General features: G+C 44.3%; 1 protein-coding gene across 5 annotated transcripts in view; it reads left to right on the top strand.

The window, feature by feature from the left end:
- The window catches only part of SEPTIN2 (septin 2), a 43,722-nt gene extending 30,347 nt beyond the window's left edge, over positions 1 to 13,375 (top strand). For all 5 annotated transcript variants that reach the window (XM_033229493.1, XM_033229492.1, XM_033229496.1 and 2 more), the window contains 5 exons: positions 544 to 689; positions 5,634 to 5,717; positions 7,589 to 7,646; positions 9,504 to 9,634; positions 11,346 to 13,375. In XM_033229493.1, coding sequence (XP_033085384.1) covers positions 544 to 689; positions 5,634 to 5,717; positions 7,589 to 7,646; positions 9,504 to 9,605 — 390 coding nt within the window. In that variant the 3' untranslated portion in view covers positions 9,606 to 9,634; positions 11,346 to 13,375. The remainder of the gene's footprint in view (positions 1 to 543; positions 690 to 5,633; positions 5,718 to 7,588; positions 7,647 to 9,503; positions 9,635 to 11,345) is intronic.
- Positions 13,376 to 15,661: the final 2,286 nt, after the last annotated feature.

The following is a 15,661-nucleotide window of genomic DNA, read 5'->3' as shown; positions in this document are numbered from 1 at the left end:
AAATATATTTTAAGGCCTCACGCAGTGGCTCATGCCTATAATCCCAGCAGCTTGAGAGGCCAAGGCAGATGGATTAGTTGAGGCCAGGAGTTCCAGACCATCCTGGCCAACATGGTGGTGAAGTCTCATCTCCATCAAAAATACAAAAATTAGGTGGGTGTGGTGGTGCACACTTGTAGTCCCAGCCACGCGCAAGGCGGAGGCAGGAGAATCACTTGAACCCAGGAGGCAGAGGTTGCAGTGAGCTGAGATCGTGCCACTGTACTCCAGCCTGGAGACAGAGCAAGAGTTTGTCTCCCAAAAAAAAATATTGTACAGCTATCACCTAAAGCTTAGAAATTTTATTGTAGATTTAGTTTTCATACAATTTGTCCCATGTGGAAAGTATCTGACAGTTCTCAAGAAAATGTTACATACCCCCAGCTTTCCAATTAAATTTTTAGTCAGTAGTAATGTGTTAAGTCTGTGCTGATGTTCTCGTGTTCCCAGTGAACTCTGGGGTTCCCTGTGTAGAGCCTGTCTACTCTGTGTGTCTCTTTCTAGGCTAGCATCCCGTTCTCTGTGGTTGGCTCCAATCAGTTGATTGAAGCCAAAGGAAAGAAGGTCAGAGGCCGCCTCTACCCCTGGGGTGTTGTGGAGGTGGAGAACCCAGAGCACAACGACTTTCTGAAGCTGAGAACCATGCTCATGTAAGACATTTGGTGTGTTCCTTCTGGCAGAATTTGGCATGAAGAATATGGATTTTAAGCGGGGTGTACACTTGACCTTCAAGGTAGTTGCAGCCAGCAGCTTCATTGCCATCCTCAGTGTTTCTCACATTGCAGAAGTGCTGTGGGGCTGTTGCAGCTTGGTGCTGAGAACCCTCACCCAGGGGCCCTCTGTGGCACTACTAAACTAGCTCTTCTGCCTGTGGCCTGTAACCTGTAGTACCTTTCCTTCCTGCTAAGATCTTATATCTTTGATGTTAAAAGGCGACTAGAACCTAAACTGGGGTCTGAGAGGTCACTGGTGCTAGTAAGGAAATGGTCAGACTGTGTAGGCCCCTGGTCTGCTGCTCCAGGCTGAGCCACACCTGGTGCCCTGCTCACCAGTCTGAGACTCATTGGATGGCCCTGGTTAGCTTTTTGTGTCTTCTATTTATTATTAATAACAATTACAGACCTGACTACAAAAATAGACGTTTTTTCCTTTAAAAATAAATTTCATGGCCAGGCATGGTGGCTTACACCTGTAATTCCAACACTTTGGGAGGCCGAGGCTGGCGGATCTCAAGGTCAGGAGTTCGAGACCAGCCTGACCGACATGGTGAAACCCCATCTCTACTAAAATTACAAAAACAAAATTAGCCGAGCATGATGGCACGTACTTGTAATCCCAGCTACTCAGGAGGCTGAGGCAGGAGAATCACTTGAACCTGGGAGGCAGAGGTCGCAGTGAGCTGAGATTGCGCCACTGCACTCCAGCCTGGGCAGTGGAGTGAGACTCCGTCTCAAAAATAATAAAAATAAATTAATTAATTAATTAATTAATTTCACATATAGTGTGGCATGCATACGTTGCTTTTACTCTTGAAAAAAAGAGGCTGAGGCCGGGTGCGGTGGCTCACACCTGTACTCCTAGCACTTTGGGAGGCCAAGGCGGGCGGATCACTTGAGGTCAGGAGTTTGAAACCAGCCTGGCCAACATGGTGAAACTGTGTCTCTACTAAAAATACAAAAAAAGTAACCAGGCGTGGTGGGTGCCTGTAGTCCCAGCTACTTGGGAGACTGAGGCAGGAGAATCTCCTGAACCTGGAGGCAGAGGTTGCAGTGAGCCGAGATTGCGCCACTGCACTCCAGACTGGGCAACAAGAGCGAGACTTCATCTCAACAAAAAGAACAGGCTGAGAGTATTGCTTAAAGTATACCTCTTTTATCAGAGGACTTCAAAGAATGACCGATGTGGAGAAATCAATGTTTTGATTAGCTGAAAGTTGCTATATATTTGCCACATGTCTCACTTAGTTTAGCAATTTGTAGTGAGTTAAAATCAGTAACATGTTAAAGCATCCAAGCTCTGTCAAACACAATTTAATGGTCGTGTAAGAAGTTAAGTGCACTCAGCTCCTCCAGGGCTGCATCCTTGGCTGTCCCAATCCCCATTATTGAGGGGGGTGTAGAGGCTGAAGACGGGGTGTGGGGACTTCACTTTAGTGTCAGTTGTGTGTTTCTCACAATGAGGTAGAGTGAGCCCCTCCTTGGCTATCTCAATCCATTTCCCTGGATCCTGAATAAATAGGAATGTGTTAAAATGTTTTGCTCATTCTGGACTGCTTAAGTATTTTGAGTAAGCTAGGCAATTAAAAAGTCATAAGATGGCCGGGCGCGGTGGCTGAAGCCTGTAATCCCAGCACTTTGGGAGGCCGAGATGGGCAGATCACGAGGTCAGGAGATCGAGACCACTCTGGCAAACACGGTGAAACCCCGTCTCTACTAAAAAGTACAAAAAAAAAAAAAACTAGCCGGGCGAGGTGGCGGGTGCCTGTAGTCCCAGCCACTCAGGAGGCTGAGGCAGGAGAATGACGTGAACCCGGGTGGCGGAGCTTGCAGTGAGCTGAGATCCGGCCACTGCACTCCAGCCTGGGGGACAGAGCCAGACTCCATCTCAAAAAAAAAAAAAAAAAAAAGTCATAAGATGAATGAAAGGTTAAGTTGTTGACTAATATTCTTGGATCCAGAATATTAGTCCTTCACTTTATGGTCTTCGGCATAGCTTAAGCTAACCAACTCTTCTTATATGAGAGTAATATATAAATTTTGAGTTATAGGAGGCATGAATATGTTCATTACATTTTCTGTAAGTCCTTTTAGAAAAGTGTGTTCTATTTCAGACATTGTTGACCTAAAAGTCTCTTAAAATCTGTCTATCTGCTATCCTATGGTAGAGATGGCCTCATACAGGGGTGGCATTGCCTCTGGCAGAAATCCTGCTGAGAGACTCAATCCAGACCTCTGTTTGTGTATCATTGATTGGGGAACAAAGGGAGCGCTATACCTTATTAGACGTTTCTTCGGCCATACTCCTTATCCTGAAATCCCAGCAGCTTTGTGTACAATTTACCAAGTAATTGTAATTACTGCTATTTCTTTTTTTTTTTTCTTTTTTTTTTTTTTTATTTTTTATTATACTTTAAGTTCTAGGGTACATGTGCATAACGTTTATATCATGTATAACTCCCCAATGCAATCCCTCCCTCCTCCCCCCTCCCCATGATAGGCCCCAGTGTGTGATGTTCCCCTTCCCGAGTCCAAGTGATCTCATTGTTCAGTTCCCACCTATGAGTGAGAACATGCGGTGTTTGGTTTTCTCTTGTGATAGTTTGCTAAGAATGATGGTTTCCAGCTGCATCCATGTCCCTACAAAGGACGCAAACTCATCCTTTTTGATGGCTGCATAGTATTCCGTGGTGTATATGTGCCACATTTTCTTAATCCAGTCTGTCACAGATGGACATTTGGTTGATTCCAAGTCTTTGCTATTGTGAATAGTGCCGCAATAAACATACGTGTGCATGTGTCTTTGTAGTAGAGTAATTTATAATCCTTTGGGTATATACCCAGTAGTGGGATGGCTGGGTCATATGGTACATCTAGTTCTAGATCCTTGAGGAATCGCCATACTGTTTTCCATAATGGTTGAACTAGTTTACAATCCCACCAACAGTGTAAAAGTGTTCCTATTTCTCCACATCCTCTCCAACATCTCTTGTTTCCTGACTTCTTAATGATTGCCATTCTAACTGGTGTGAGATGGTATCTCATTGTGGTTTTGATTTGCATTTCTCTGATGGCGAGTGATGACGAGCATTTTTTCATGTGTCTGTTGGCTATATGGATGTCTTCTTTTGAGAAATGTCTGTTCATATCCTTTCCCCACTTTTTGATGGGGTTGTTTGTTTTTTTCTTGTATATTTGTTTGAGTTCTTTGTAGATTCTGGATATTAGCCCTTTGTCAGATGAGTAGGTTGCAAAAATTTTCTCCCATTCTGTAGGTTGCCTGTTCACTCTGATGGTAGTTTCTTTTGCTGTGCAAAAGCTCTTTAGTTTAATGAGATCCCATTTGTCAATTTTGGCTTTTGCTGCCGTTGCTTTTGGTGTTTTAGACATGAAGTCCTTGCCCATGCCTATGTCCTGAATGGTACTACCTAGATTTTCTTCTAGGGTTTTTATGGTATTAGGTCTAACATTTAAGTCTCTAATCCATCTTGAATTAATTTTCGTATAAGGGGTAAGGAAAGGATCCAGTTTCAGCTTTCTACTTATGGCTAGCCAATTTTCCCAGCACCATTTATTAAATAGGGAATCCTTTCCCCATTTCTCGTTTTTCTCAGGTTTGTCAAAGATCAGATGGCTGTAGATGTGTGGTATTATTTCTGAGGCCTCTGTTCTGTTCCATTGGTCTATATTTCTGTTTTGGTACCAGTACCATGCTGTTTTGGTTACTGTAGCCTTGTAGTATAGTTTGAAGTCAGGTAGCGTGATGCCTCCAGCTTTGTCCTTTTGACCTAGGATTGTCTTGGCAATGAGGGCTCTTTTTTGGTTCCATATGAACTTTAAAGCAGTTTTTTCCAATTCTGTGAAGAAAGTCATTGGTAGCTTGATGGGGGGGGATGGCATTGAATCTATAAATAACCTTGGGCAGTATGGCCATTTTCACGATATTGATTCTTCCTATCCATGAGCATGGTATGTTCTTCCATTTGTTTGTGTCCTCTTTGATTTCACTGAGCAGTGGTTTGTAGTTCTCCTTGAAGAGGTCCTTTACATCTCTTGTAAGCTGGATTCCTAGGTATTTTATTCTCTTTGAAGCAATTGTGAATGGAAGTTGATTCCTGATTTGGCTCTCTGCTTGTCTGTTACTGGTGTATAAGAATGCTTGGGATTTTTGCACATGAATTTTGTATCCTGAGACTTTGCTGAAGTTGCTTATCAACTTAAGGAGATTTTGGGCTGAGACGATGGGGTTTTCTAAATATACAATCATGTCATCTGCAAACAGGGACAGTTTGACTTCTTCTTTTCCTAACTGGATACCCTTGATTTCTTTCTCTTGCCTGATTGCCCTAGCAAGAACTTCCAACACTATGTTGAATAGGAGTGGTGAGAGAGGGCATCCCTGTCTTGTGCCAGTTTTCAAAGGGAATTTTTCCAGTTTTTGCCCATTCAGTATGATATTAGCTGTGGGTTTGTCGTAAATAGCTCTTATTATTTTGAGGTACGTTCCATCAATACCGAATTTATTGAGCGTTTTTAGCATGAAGGGCTGTTGAATTTTGTCAAAAGCCTTTTCTGCATCTATTGAGATAATCATGTGGTTCTTGTCTTTGGTTCTGTTTATATGCTGGATTACGTTTATTGATTTGCGAATGTTGAACCAGCCTTGCATCCCAGGGATGAAGCCCACTTGATCATGGTGGATAAGCTTTTTGATGTGCTGCTGAATCCGGTTTGCCAGTATTTTATTGAGAATTTTTGCATCGATGTTCATCAGGGATATTACTGCTATTTCTTCTATGTACTTGATGGGTGGTTTTTTTTTCTCATGAGACTATCACGTGCATGAGGCCACCTTGGTGTATTCCTCTTCTCTTTCAGCACACACATGCAGGATCTCCAGGAGGTGACCCAGGACCTTCATTATGAAAACTTCCGTTCTGAGAGACTTAAGAGAGGCGGCAGGTCATGATCACACTGTGCCCCTTCCTCTGTATTGTGTCAACCTGAGCCATGATGTTCCTCTTCCTCTGTGTGTTCAGCTCAGCCTTCTTGACCATTAAGCAACATGGTTTGGTTTCCTACTCAAAAGTTACTATAAAAGAGTTGTTAATTTAATCAAATTATACTCTTGTAGCCTTAAAAAAAAAAAGTACATTTAATGATATGCACATAAAAGCTTTAGGCCAGGCATGGTGGCTTATGCCTTAATCCCAGCACCTTGGGAGACCAAGGCGAGGTAGATTGCTTGAGCTCAGGAGTTTTGAGACCATGGGATTACATGGTGAAATCCCATCTCTACAAAAATTAAAAAAAAAAAAAATTAGCCAAGCATGGTGGCACACGCCTATAATCCCAGCTACTCAGGAGGCTGAGTTGGGAGGAGCAGTTGAGCCATAATTGCACCACTGCACTTCATCCTGGGCAATAAAACAAGACCCTGTCTCAAAAAACAAACAAAGACTTTAGATGGACAGGCCAGAGGCTTGTGTCGAGTCCTCCTTCAAAAGCATCACTCTGTACATCAGGACAGACTTGTTGCCATTAAGAAACTGCAGCGCCTGCTGTTAAGGGTGAGGCCAGGACGAGTGACTTCTAAGCAGCCAGTGGCCATTGACGCAGCAGCTTCGATCCTTATAGAGTCCTGCAGCCACCCTCACTCAGCCTTTCTTTTTAGCCATGCCAATATGTTTTTATGTAAGTTATACATATGTTGTACACAGTGAAGTCTAATTATGAGTTTGGAAACCACATGAAGAAAGATTTTAGAGGCAGCTAGAACATTCCCCGCTCTGGAAGCTGAGCAGCCGCTGGCCCTGAGACGGGGATTATGTGCTCTGCAGAGCATGATTCTCAGGTGTGCTTGGAGAGCTTGCCCATGCCCCTCGCTCACTCACACAGATCCTGCTCCTTCCGTGAGTGTGGTGACTACATTCATGTTAATAAAGAATAACTCATCTCAAAGCGAATTTTTCAGATAATACCTGTTTTTGGAGTGGGTAACAGCAAGTGTTGTCACTCAAGCTTAGAGTAAGAAAAGTCTCTTCAGTGTTCCATTTCATGTTGTTTGAACTTTTTTTTTTTTTTTTTGAGACAGAGTCTCGCTCTGCCCCCAGGTTGGAGTGCAGTGGCCGGATCTCAGCTCACTGCAAGCTCCGCCTCCCGGGTTCACGCCATTCTCCTGCCTCAGCCTCCAGAGTAGCTGGGACTACAGGCGCCCGCCACCTCGCCCAGCTAATTTTTTTGTATTTTTAGTAGAGACGGGGTTTCACCGTGTTAGCCAGGATGGTCTCGATCTCCTGACCTCGTGATCCGCCCGTCTCGGCCTCCCAAAGTGCTGGGATTACAGGCTTGAGCCACTGCGCCCGGCCTGTTTGAACTTTTTTAAAAAAATCATTCTGTTCCTTTTTTATTCATTATATCTTTGATTAGAAAAATGATAGGCCGGTCGTGGTGGCTCACACCTGTATTCCCAGCAATTTGGGAGGCTAAAGCGGGCGGATCACTTGAGGTTCGGACGAGCCTGGCCAACACGGCAAAACCCCATCTCTACTAAACATAAAAAAATTAGCTGGGCGTGGTAGCGCACGCCTGTAATCCCAGCTACCTGGGAGGCTAAGGTGGGAGAATTGCTTGAACCTAGGAGGTGGGGGTTGCAGGGAACCAAGCTCATGCCACTACACTCCAGCCTGTGCAACAGAGCGAGACACCATCTCAATAAAAAAAAGAAGAAGGATGAATACATGTCATTTTAAATTTTAAAGTAGAATTTGGTGGGAGGGTATCAAATAACTATTTGTTGCAGTGTTATAATTCTGATTTCTTTCAATTCTTAGGAAAGTGGAGAATGAGGACGTGAATAAAGACCAGATCTTGCTGGAAAAAGAAGCTGAGGTAAGTAGAAAAGTACTATTGATTGGTTGGTGGTTTTGTTTGTTTTGAGACAAGAGTTTTGCACTGTTGCCCAGGCTGGAGTGCAGTGGTGTGATCTCAGCTCACTGCAACCTCTGCCTCCCGGGTTCAAGCCATTCTCCTGCCTCAGCCTCCTGAGTAGCTGGGACTACAGGTGCCTGCCACCATGCCTGGCTAGTTCTTTTTTTATTTATAGTAAAGATGGGGTTTCGCCATGTTGGCCAGGCTGGTCTCAAACTTCTGACCTCACGTGATCTGCCCACCTTGGCCTCCCAAAGTGCTGGGATTACAGGTAGGAGCCACTGCGCCCAGCCGAAAAGTATTGTTCTTGTTACTAAAGCTGTTTCCTGTTTACATCGATAGATACCATTGGTAATTAACTTATAATTTTTAGTTTTTCTTTTTTAATTTGTTGAGGAGGATACATACAACTATTTTATTACTATATATACACATCTGTATGTAATAAACATGGATACTTACATAGCATACATAGTGCTTCATGTATTTAGCTGAAAGACTTTGGAGACAATTTAGTAATGTCACTGAGTTTTGTAAGTAGATCATAAATATGGAAATATGCTCTGTTGTAAAGGTGGTATTCAGATCTGCTGCAGTTTTGGAAGGCAAACACATTATTCAGTAAACAATAAGATCATAATGGGCTAGCCTTTTGGAAACAGAAAGAAAATACTTCTTTCGTCAGATTAATTCAATATTGATAAATATTTAAATGTTAAAAATAACCACAAAATTACCTGAAGAAAATTTAGTTGAATGTTTTATAATACTTTCCTGGAGGCATTTCTGAATACATACAAATCATAATGATAAGGATAAAGATGAATTAACGTTCACTATTTTTGGCCAGGCACTGTGGGTTACACTTATAGTCCCAGCACTTTAGGAGGCCAAGGTGGGAGAATCACTTCATGCCAGGAGTTCAAGACTAGCTAGGGCAACAGAGTGAGACCCCCCATCTCTACAAAAAAATTAAAAAATAATTAACCATGCATGTCGGCATGCACCTGTAGTCCCAGCTACTCGGGAGGCTGAGGCAGAAGGATCCCCTGAGCCCAGGAGTTCAAGGATGCAGTGAGCTGTGATTGTGCCACTGCAGTCTAGCCTATGCGAAAGAGCAAGATCCCATCCCTTTAAAACAAATATATATATATGTATGTATGTATGTATATTATTTTTATTGTGAGGCCTTCATTGTCCTCCAGAAAAGCTGACTCATTCCCATTCCCCTTTACTTTGCATTTCCCACTGTCATCAGTCTCTTTCCCTCCTTTTAGGTTAGAAAATTTCTCATATTGGCCAGGCGCGGTGGCTCACGCTTGTAATCCCAGCACTTTGGGAGGCGGAGGCGGGCAGATCATGAGATCAGGAGTTTGAGACCAGCCTGACCAACATGGTGAAACCCTGTCTCTACTAAAAATACAAAAATTAGCCAGGCGTGGTGTGTGCCTGTAATCCTAGCTACTCAGGAGGCTGAGGCAGGAGAATCACTTGAACCTGGGAGGTGGAGGTAGCAGTGAGCTAAGCTTGTGCCGCTGCACTCCAGCCTAGATGACAGAGTGAGACTCCATCTTAAGAAAATTTATCATATTGTCTTATCTTCCTTTGGTTATTGTTTCTGTTTGACTTGCATATTCATATCATTTACTTGGTTTTCTCTTTAGCTGTTGGTTTTTTAATCGATTGGTAAGAAGTCTTTATATAATAACTCTCTCATGTTTTGGGAAAGTATAGAAGTTGAAATTTTAGGAGTCACAGAACACCCAGAAATAATGTTCAAAGACAGCAAACCTTGAAAACCTCTATGTGTGTTCACAGCTCCGCCGCATGCAAGAGATGATTGCAAGGATGCAGGCGCAGATGCAGATGCAGATGCAGACCGGGGATGGCGATGGTGGGGCTCTCGGGCATCACGTGTAAGGCCATGTGCACGTATCAAGAAGTCACAGGTAGGCCCTGTTGTCCCTTAGCCTGGAAGACAGGCGGTTGTTACTAACATTGTTGTAGCAGCTTAAATATGACAGGTTTCTCCTTAAGCCTCATTAATATTTTGCATTTTGAAGTAACTGCATCACTAATCTTAAACGAGAAGAGATTGCTCCTGAGAAACAGAAGCCACTACTTTGCCACCTGCTTTCTAGTAAAGACTTCTCACACTTTTGTCTCTTTTTTTTTTAATAATTGCAACTTTTATTTTATTGAGGTACATTTGCAGGTTATTTTCTAAGCTTGCAAATACCAACATTAGAGGGAAATTATGTATTAAAGCACCTTTATTAGTTGTATTATTGGAAATTTGTTAATTGTTAAAACATCTCTTTAAAGGGAATAAAAATATATTAAAACAACTTGTACAGATTAAAAGTAAAGATGGCACAAGGAGGAAGAATTATGCCAGGTAGATAAGGGTTCCCTGCATGGAGACTGCTGACCTCCTGTTCCTCAGATAGCTTTGTCCTGACTGACGGTCATTAGTGTATGCTGGTCTGCCTGCTTGAAAAGAATCTGCAGACTCTAGACACTGAGAACCAGGAAAAGGCACATGCCCACTCCCTTGTATCTTACGGACAGGCAGGCTCTGCGAACTGTCCAGGTGGCCACTCCCATCACTTGCCAGAGGAAAGGCATGAAAGGTAAAGTCAGGTAACGACCTAAGAGTCCAAAGAAGAGGGTAGATCACATGATGCTGGGGTAAAGGCAAACCTTATACAAGAGATGTGATTAGAGCTTGAAAGAGAGTTTGAGTTGGCCAAGATGTGAGGAAGAAACGTTGGGAATTTTGTAGATGGTCTCCCCTACAATTCAGGGACCTCATTCTGGAAGCATGAGTGTGTTCATGAAAACAAGGAAGGGACTTGAACCTTCACCAACTTATGGCAGGGTGGGTTAGGCAGAAGGCAGGGAGTCTTGAGGCCTCCATGACATGGACAGGTGGTTGAGGAAGGACCCAGAGTGTCTTACTAGAGCCTTAGTCACCAAACCCTCTTGCAGCTTACTGGGAAAGGTGTTCATTGTAAAATACAGTATTTACACAAAATGCACAAAAATATGTATGTACAGTTTGATAAGTTACTGTAAAGAAGACATCCATGTCACCCCCAGCTGGGTCCAAGTTGGTTGCTTTAGTTTCATCATCACATTGACACCTTAGAATAGTCCTGAGGGTATGTGCTCAGTTCACACTTTACTGATAAGGAAATTGTTGCTGCTCCGAGAGTTTAACGTTATTTGCTGATGGTCCCATAACTTTTTAACGACGGCCTGCTGACTTAGAGGCTGGTCCTGCATAACCTGTGTTGGCATGTGACTGGGGAAGTGAGGGTACAGTGGAAAGAGACAAGGATGCCTCAGCGATGCAGCTCATTTGAAGCAGGAAGCAGTGACAGGTGTTTGCTCATTTTCTCTGAGCTTCTGGTTTCAACCTTTATGGAATGAAAATTTTACTTTTAGATAGATAAAATTTTATTTGTGTATACTTTTTAGTTTTGCGGTATTTCCGGTTTCCAAGAGCCTTATGAGTGGTGTTTTGATTCAGTTAACTTTGTGGTCATGTAAGCCCTGCCTTTTGCTCAGTTTATGAGAAAAGTAAAACTGTTAATGATCAATGCAGTAGACATTGCCTCACTCACACTTAAGTGTGTTTTGTTTTCTTTTTTCTAGAAAACACTTTCCTGGATAAAAAAGAAAACATTCCAGATGCGTGATCCAGCTGTGTGTTTTCAATCCTTGGGAGGGTGCCATCCACATTTTAACAGTACCTGTGCCTGAGAATTTAATTTTTAAAAGACTTTTGATGTGTTTTTTGTATGAAGTACTTTTAACATATGTATTTCATTGCTATGTTACACTCTGTATTTTGTGAGGTGAATGTTTTCCTTTTCTTTCTCCCTAACCACTAATGTTAGAATTGATTTCCAAGAATCGGCATGTGTGCTTAATACTGAATTTCTTTGATTTAACTGACTTAACAACTGACTAACCATTGATGAGCACTCCTGATTTATATCTAGAACATTCAGATTTACCCATAATCTGAGTGGTAGAGGTGTGAGCCTAGTGATGTAGAAAGATGCACTGACTTGGTGCAAGGCCATCTGCTTACCACATCATACCATTTGGAGACTCTTTGCTTCCTTGCTTTTATGTTTGTACACAACACCTAAAACTAATTTTGCTGCTATAATTCTAATACTATTGATTCATCTGTGATTTTATCTCTTAACCAAATAAAACAGAATAGAATTTCCTACATCTTTATACTTAAACAGCTTTTTTAGAGGTGAGTTTTAAAGAAGTCTCTTAATTCTGATCTAGGTCATTTTTAAAACCCCTATACAAAGAACTCACCGCAAGCCACTTTTTGTAGTGTTCTCCACTAATACTGGTTATCCTGTGCTACAGAGAAGATCAAAGTAGTCATGAGCTCCAGTTTTTGTATTGCAGTTAAGACTCTTACCTACAAAATGAGATTCAGTAAACTTTTTACTCAACCAAATTAAAATTTTTAAGGAAAATTAGCAATTGGTCTATTCAGAATCCAACCTTTTTATATTTTATACTGCACTTTAGTGTATTTTCTGTAACTGTAGTAGATCTGCCTCCCCTGTGGAAATTGGGGTCTGTTGGTGGGCGTGCTCCTGAAGCACAGCTTCATTGAAAAGTGTTCCCTCCCTAAGGCCTTGGTGCCCTGAACCTCTGATGCCTACCGGGTTTTTCTGATTTGGGTTTCCTTTAAATACCCCCTTTTTGAGTGACTTTCTGATGGGAGGAAAATAGCAGTAATCATTTTTTTGTGTACAGACTGTCTCATTTATTTTTAGCCATTGTCGTTTTCATTCATTTTGTGTAATATAAACCATGTGTCTTGTCAAAGTGAAAGACATTTTAAATCTGTAGCATGGGCTAGTGGGCAGGTGCGCACAGTCGAAGCCACACCTGATCCGTTTTCTGTGCACTGTAGCCTTAGTGTCACCTTTCCTCCTGTGTCTCCCTGTGGTACACTCCAGCGGTTGCCTTTTTTATCATTTCTACTGAAGTTGGGAAATTCAACCCCAGAAAGTGACAGATGAAAGGAGACAATGGTTGTGTAGGGAGATGGAGAAAATGCCTAATCTGAGGATGAGACAGGGTTTTTTGGTTTTTGTGGGGGCTAGAAAAAAACATAAAATGAGACAGTTAAATAATAATACGAAGGTGTGCTACAGAAAATCTGGTGTTCTTGCTAACATTGCCCCTTCACTGTTGCTTAATTGTGAATAGCCAAAAGCTATATGTTATGGCTTGTTGTGTGAAGGTAACTAAGAAAAAGTGTTCATGACTTCAGAGTACATCCATGCAGAGTCCATTATTTGAGTTTGCCATTTAATAACTTTGTTGGAAAATCTGTAAAAAAGAAAAACAAGTTTGTAAGTGACTAAGCCCTGCATATGTTTGAGTGAAAGTACTTCAGGCAGCTGCCTGCTGGTAACAGCTCTGGGGGGAGGGAGGACCCACACTGCTGCACTTCTCATCCCCTTGGGTTTTACTGCCCAAATCTAAATAGATACTTTTGATTATAGATAACTGCTCTTTTACTAAGAGATAGTCTCCACCTATAGAAATGTATTTTGAAAACACTTATTTTACACAGCAATTTTGTATCCATTTATACTAATCTTTTATCAATAAAGTACTATTGTTTAGATATTAAATGAGTATTTCTCTTGGTTATTTGCAAGGGAAAGTTGTGAGGTTTTCTGGGAAAATTAAAAGTCTTGAGAACATCTGTGTCTAAAATCAAGAAAAATTACTTGCATCAGTAGCATCAGTACTGAACAACTGTGTATGTATTGGAGATTGAGCCCAAAAGAGAGCACAAAAGATTGAAAAGGAATTATTTACAGGTGATCAGATCATCTGCTTAGAAAGTATAAGACATCTGATGAAAATTAACACTAAGAGGTCAGTGATATCTATTTACTAATTAGAAAATGTAGTGAGAAAAGAAAGATCGCATTGATAATAGCAACTACTAAATTCCTGGTAATGTAAGTGAATGATTGAAATATAGGAAGAAATTTCTAACCTATAAATTTTCAAGAGTAGGCTAAGAAGACTACTGCTTGAGGAAAGGAAACTGGAAACCTGAACTGATCTGGGTGGCTGGACGCCTACACTCCGAGACCTCTACTCTAGCCTTCTTGCTGCCCACTGGACTGACCATCCTGGGACCCACCTGGGCCCCTTTTACCTTGCTATCAGTGTTTTCTGAAATTCTTCGTTATAGACTCCTGGGTACCAAAACTCTTGCTGTCTCTCCTTCCTCAGCTGACAGCTGCCACGCCTGCTACCTTCCCTCCAGACTGCCAGTCTCAGGTCAGCAGCACACACCCTGCAGCCTGCCAGGGGTCAGTACCACTCTCTGGCCAGGCTCTCACCTGCACTATCCCCACCCGGCCCTGTCTGCCTGCAGGCAGGGGTCCTCTGTTCTGGGGCGTGTGCACCGCTCTGGGCCTGGTGGTGTCATTGGAGGCTGGTTAGAGGAAAAGCCCCAGAGGTGGGTGACACATGAGGGGGAGCATCCCGCAGGGCTGAGCCCAGTCTTGGTGTGCCTGGTTCTGGGGTGTGTGCACCACTTGGGGCATGGTGGTGTCACTGGGGGCTGGTTAGAGGAAAAGCCCCAGAGGTGGGTGACTCATGAGGGGAGCATCCCGCAGGGCTGAGCCCAGTCTTGGTGTGCCTGGTTCTGGGGTGTGTGCACCACTTGGGGCATGGTGGTGTCACTGGGGGCTGGTTAGAGGAAAAGCCCCAGAGGTGGGTGACATGAGGGGAGCATCCCACGGGGCTGAGCCCAGTCTTGGTGTGCCCAGGTCTCAGACCCCATAGTTGTCTCAGGAGAAGCAGAGGTTCCCCTGAGCCAGCTTTTCTCCTGTCTGGGCTTTTGGAAAACGAAGGGTCAGGCTTCACTCTGGAATCCACAGCACCATGGGAGAAGTCTTGTAAGTGCCCGGGTATTTCCTGAACTTAATTATTACCTCAACAGCCACATGGTGACAGTGGGTTCCAGGGGCAGGCTAGGAGGGCACGAGGGGTAAGGTCTTGAAGAACACATGAAGCCCTCAAGAGAGAAGGAAGTATGGTACAGCAAGTCAGGTTTCCATTCTCTAGTGGGGGTCCCTAGGCGAGAGGAAGACTGTCCTGGCCGCCTCTACGGAGCAGCCTGTCTCAGCCTTAGCACACACACGGGTGAGCCTTCGATGATCCCCTTCGGTCCCTGTAGCCCCACTAGGGATGCAATGCGTAGGGGTAAGGAGGAGGCTGGCAGTCAGGGACTGAGCCGGAGGGTGCAAGGAGAGCCGCCAAGACCTACCCCCGCCCACCGAACCTAAGCCTCGCCCAGAACCTAGCCCGGCCCGCCGAGCCTAAGCCTCGCCCTAGGACCGAGCTCCGCCCAGCGAGCCTAGCCCTGTCCTAGGACCTAGTCCCGCCCGCCGAGCCTAAGCCTCGCCCAGGACCGAGCCCCGCCCGCCGAGCCTAGCCCTGTCCTACGACCGAGCCCCGCCCACCGAACCTAAGCCTCTCCCAGAACCTAGCCCGGCCCGCCGAGCCTAAGCCTCGCCCAGGACCGAGCCCCGCCCAGCGAGCCTAAGCCTCGCCCAGAACCTAGCCCGGCCCGCCGAGCCTAAGCCTCGCCCTAGGACCTAGCCCCGCCCGCCGAGCCTAAGCCTCGCCCAGGACCGAGCCCCGCCCAACCAACCGAGGCCCCGCCCAGCGAGCCTAGGCCTCGCCTAGGACACTGCCTCGTTCCGTACGCCGACGCCCCGCCCAACGAGCCGAGCTCAGCATAGATTTAGATTCTACGTCGGGGCCCGCCTGGTCCCGCCCCTTCTCCGTCCGTTCACCAATCAGAACTCGATCTTGCGCTTTTAGGCCGCGGGCTGGGGAGGCTCCGCCTTGGCGCCGCGCAGGCCAATCGACTGCGCGTCCGCGGCGCGGGG

Source organism: Trachypithecus francoisi, unplaced genomic scaffold (genome assembly GCF_009764315.1).
Source record: "Trachypithecus francoisi isolate TF-2019V2 unplaced genomic scaffold, Tfra_2.0 Lachesis_group13, whole genome shotgun sequence".
Classification (NCBI taxonomy): Eukaryota; Metazoa; Chordata; class Mammalia; order Primates; family Cercopithecidae; genus Trachypithecus; species Trachypithecus francoisi.
Note: the sequence above shows the minus strand (reverse complement) of the source record. Positions and strands in the feature narration are given on the sequence as shown.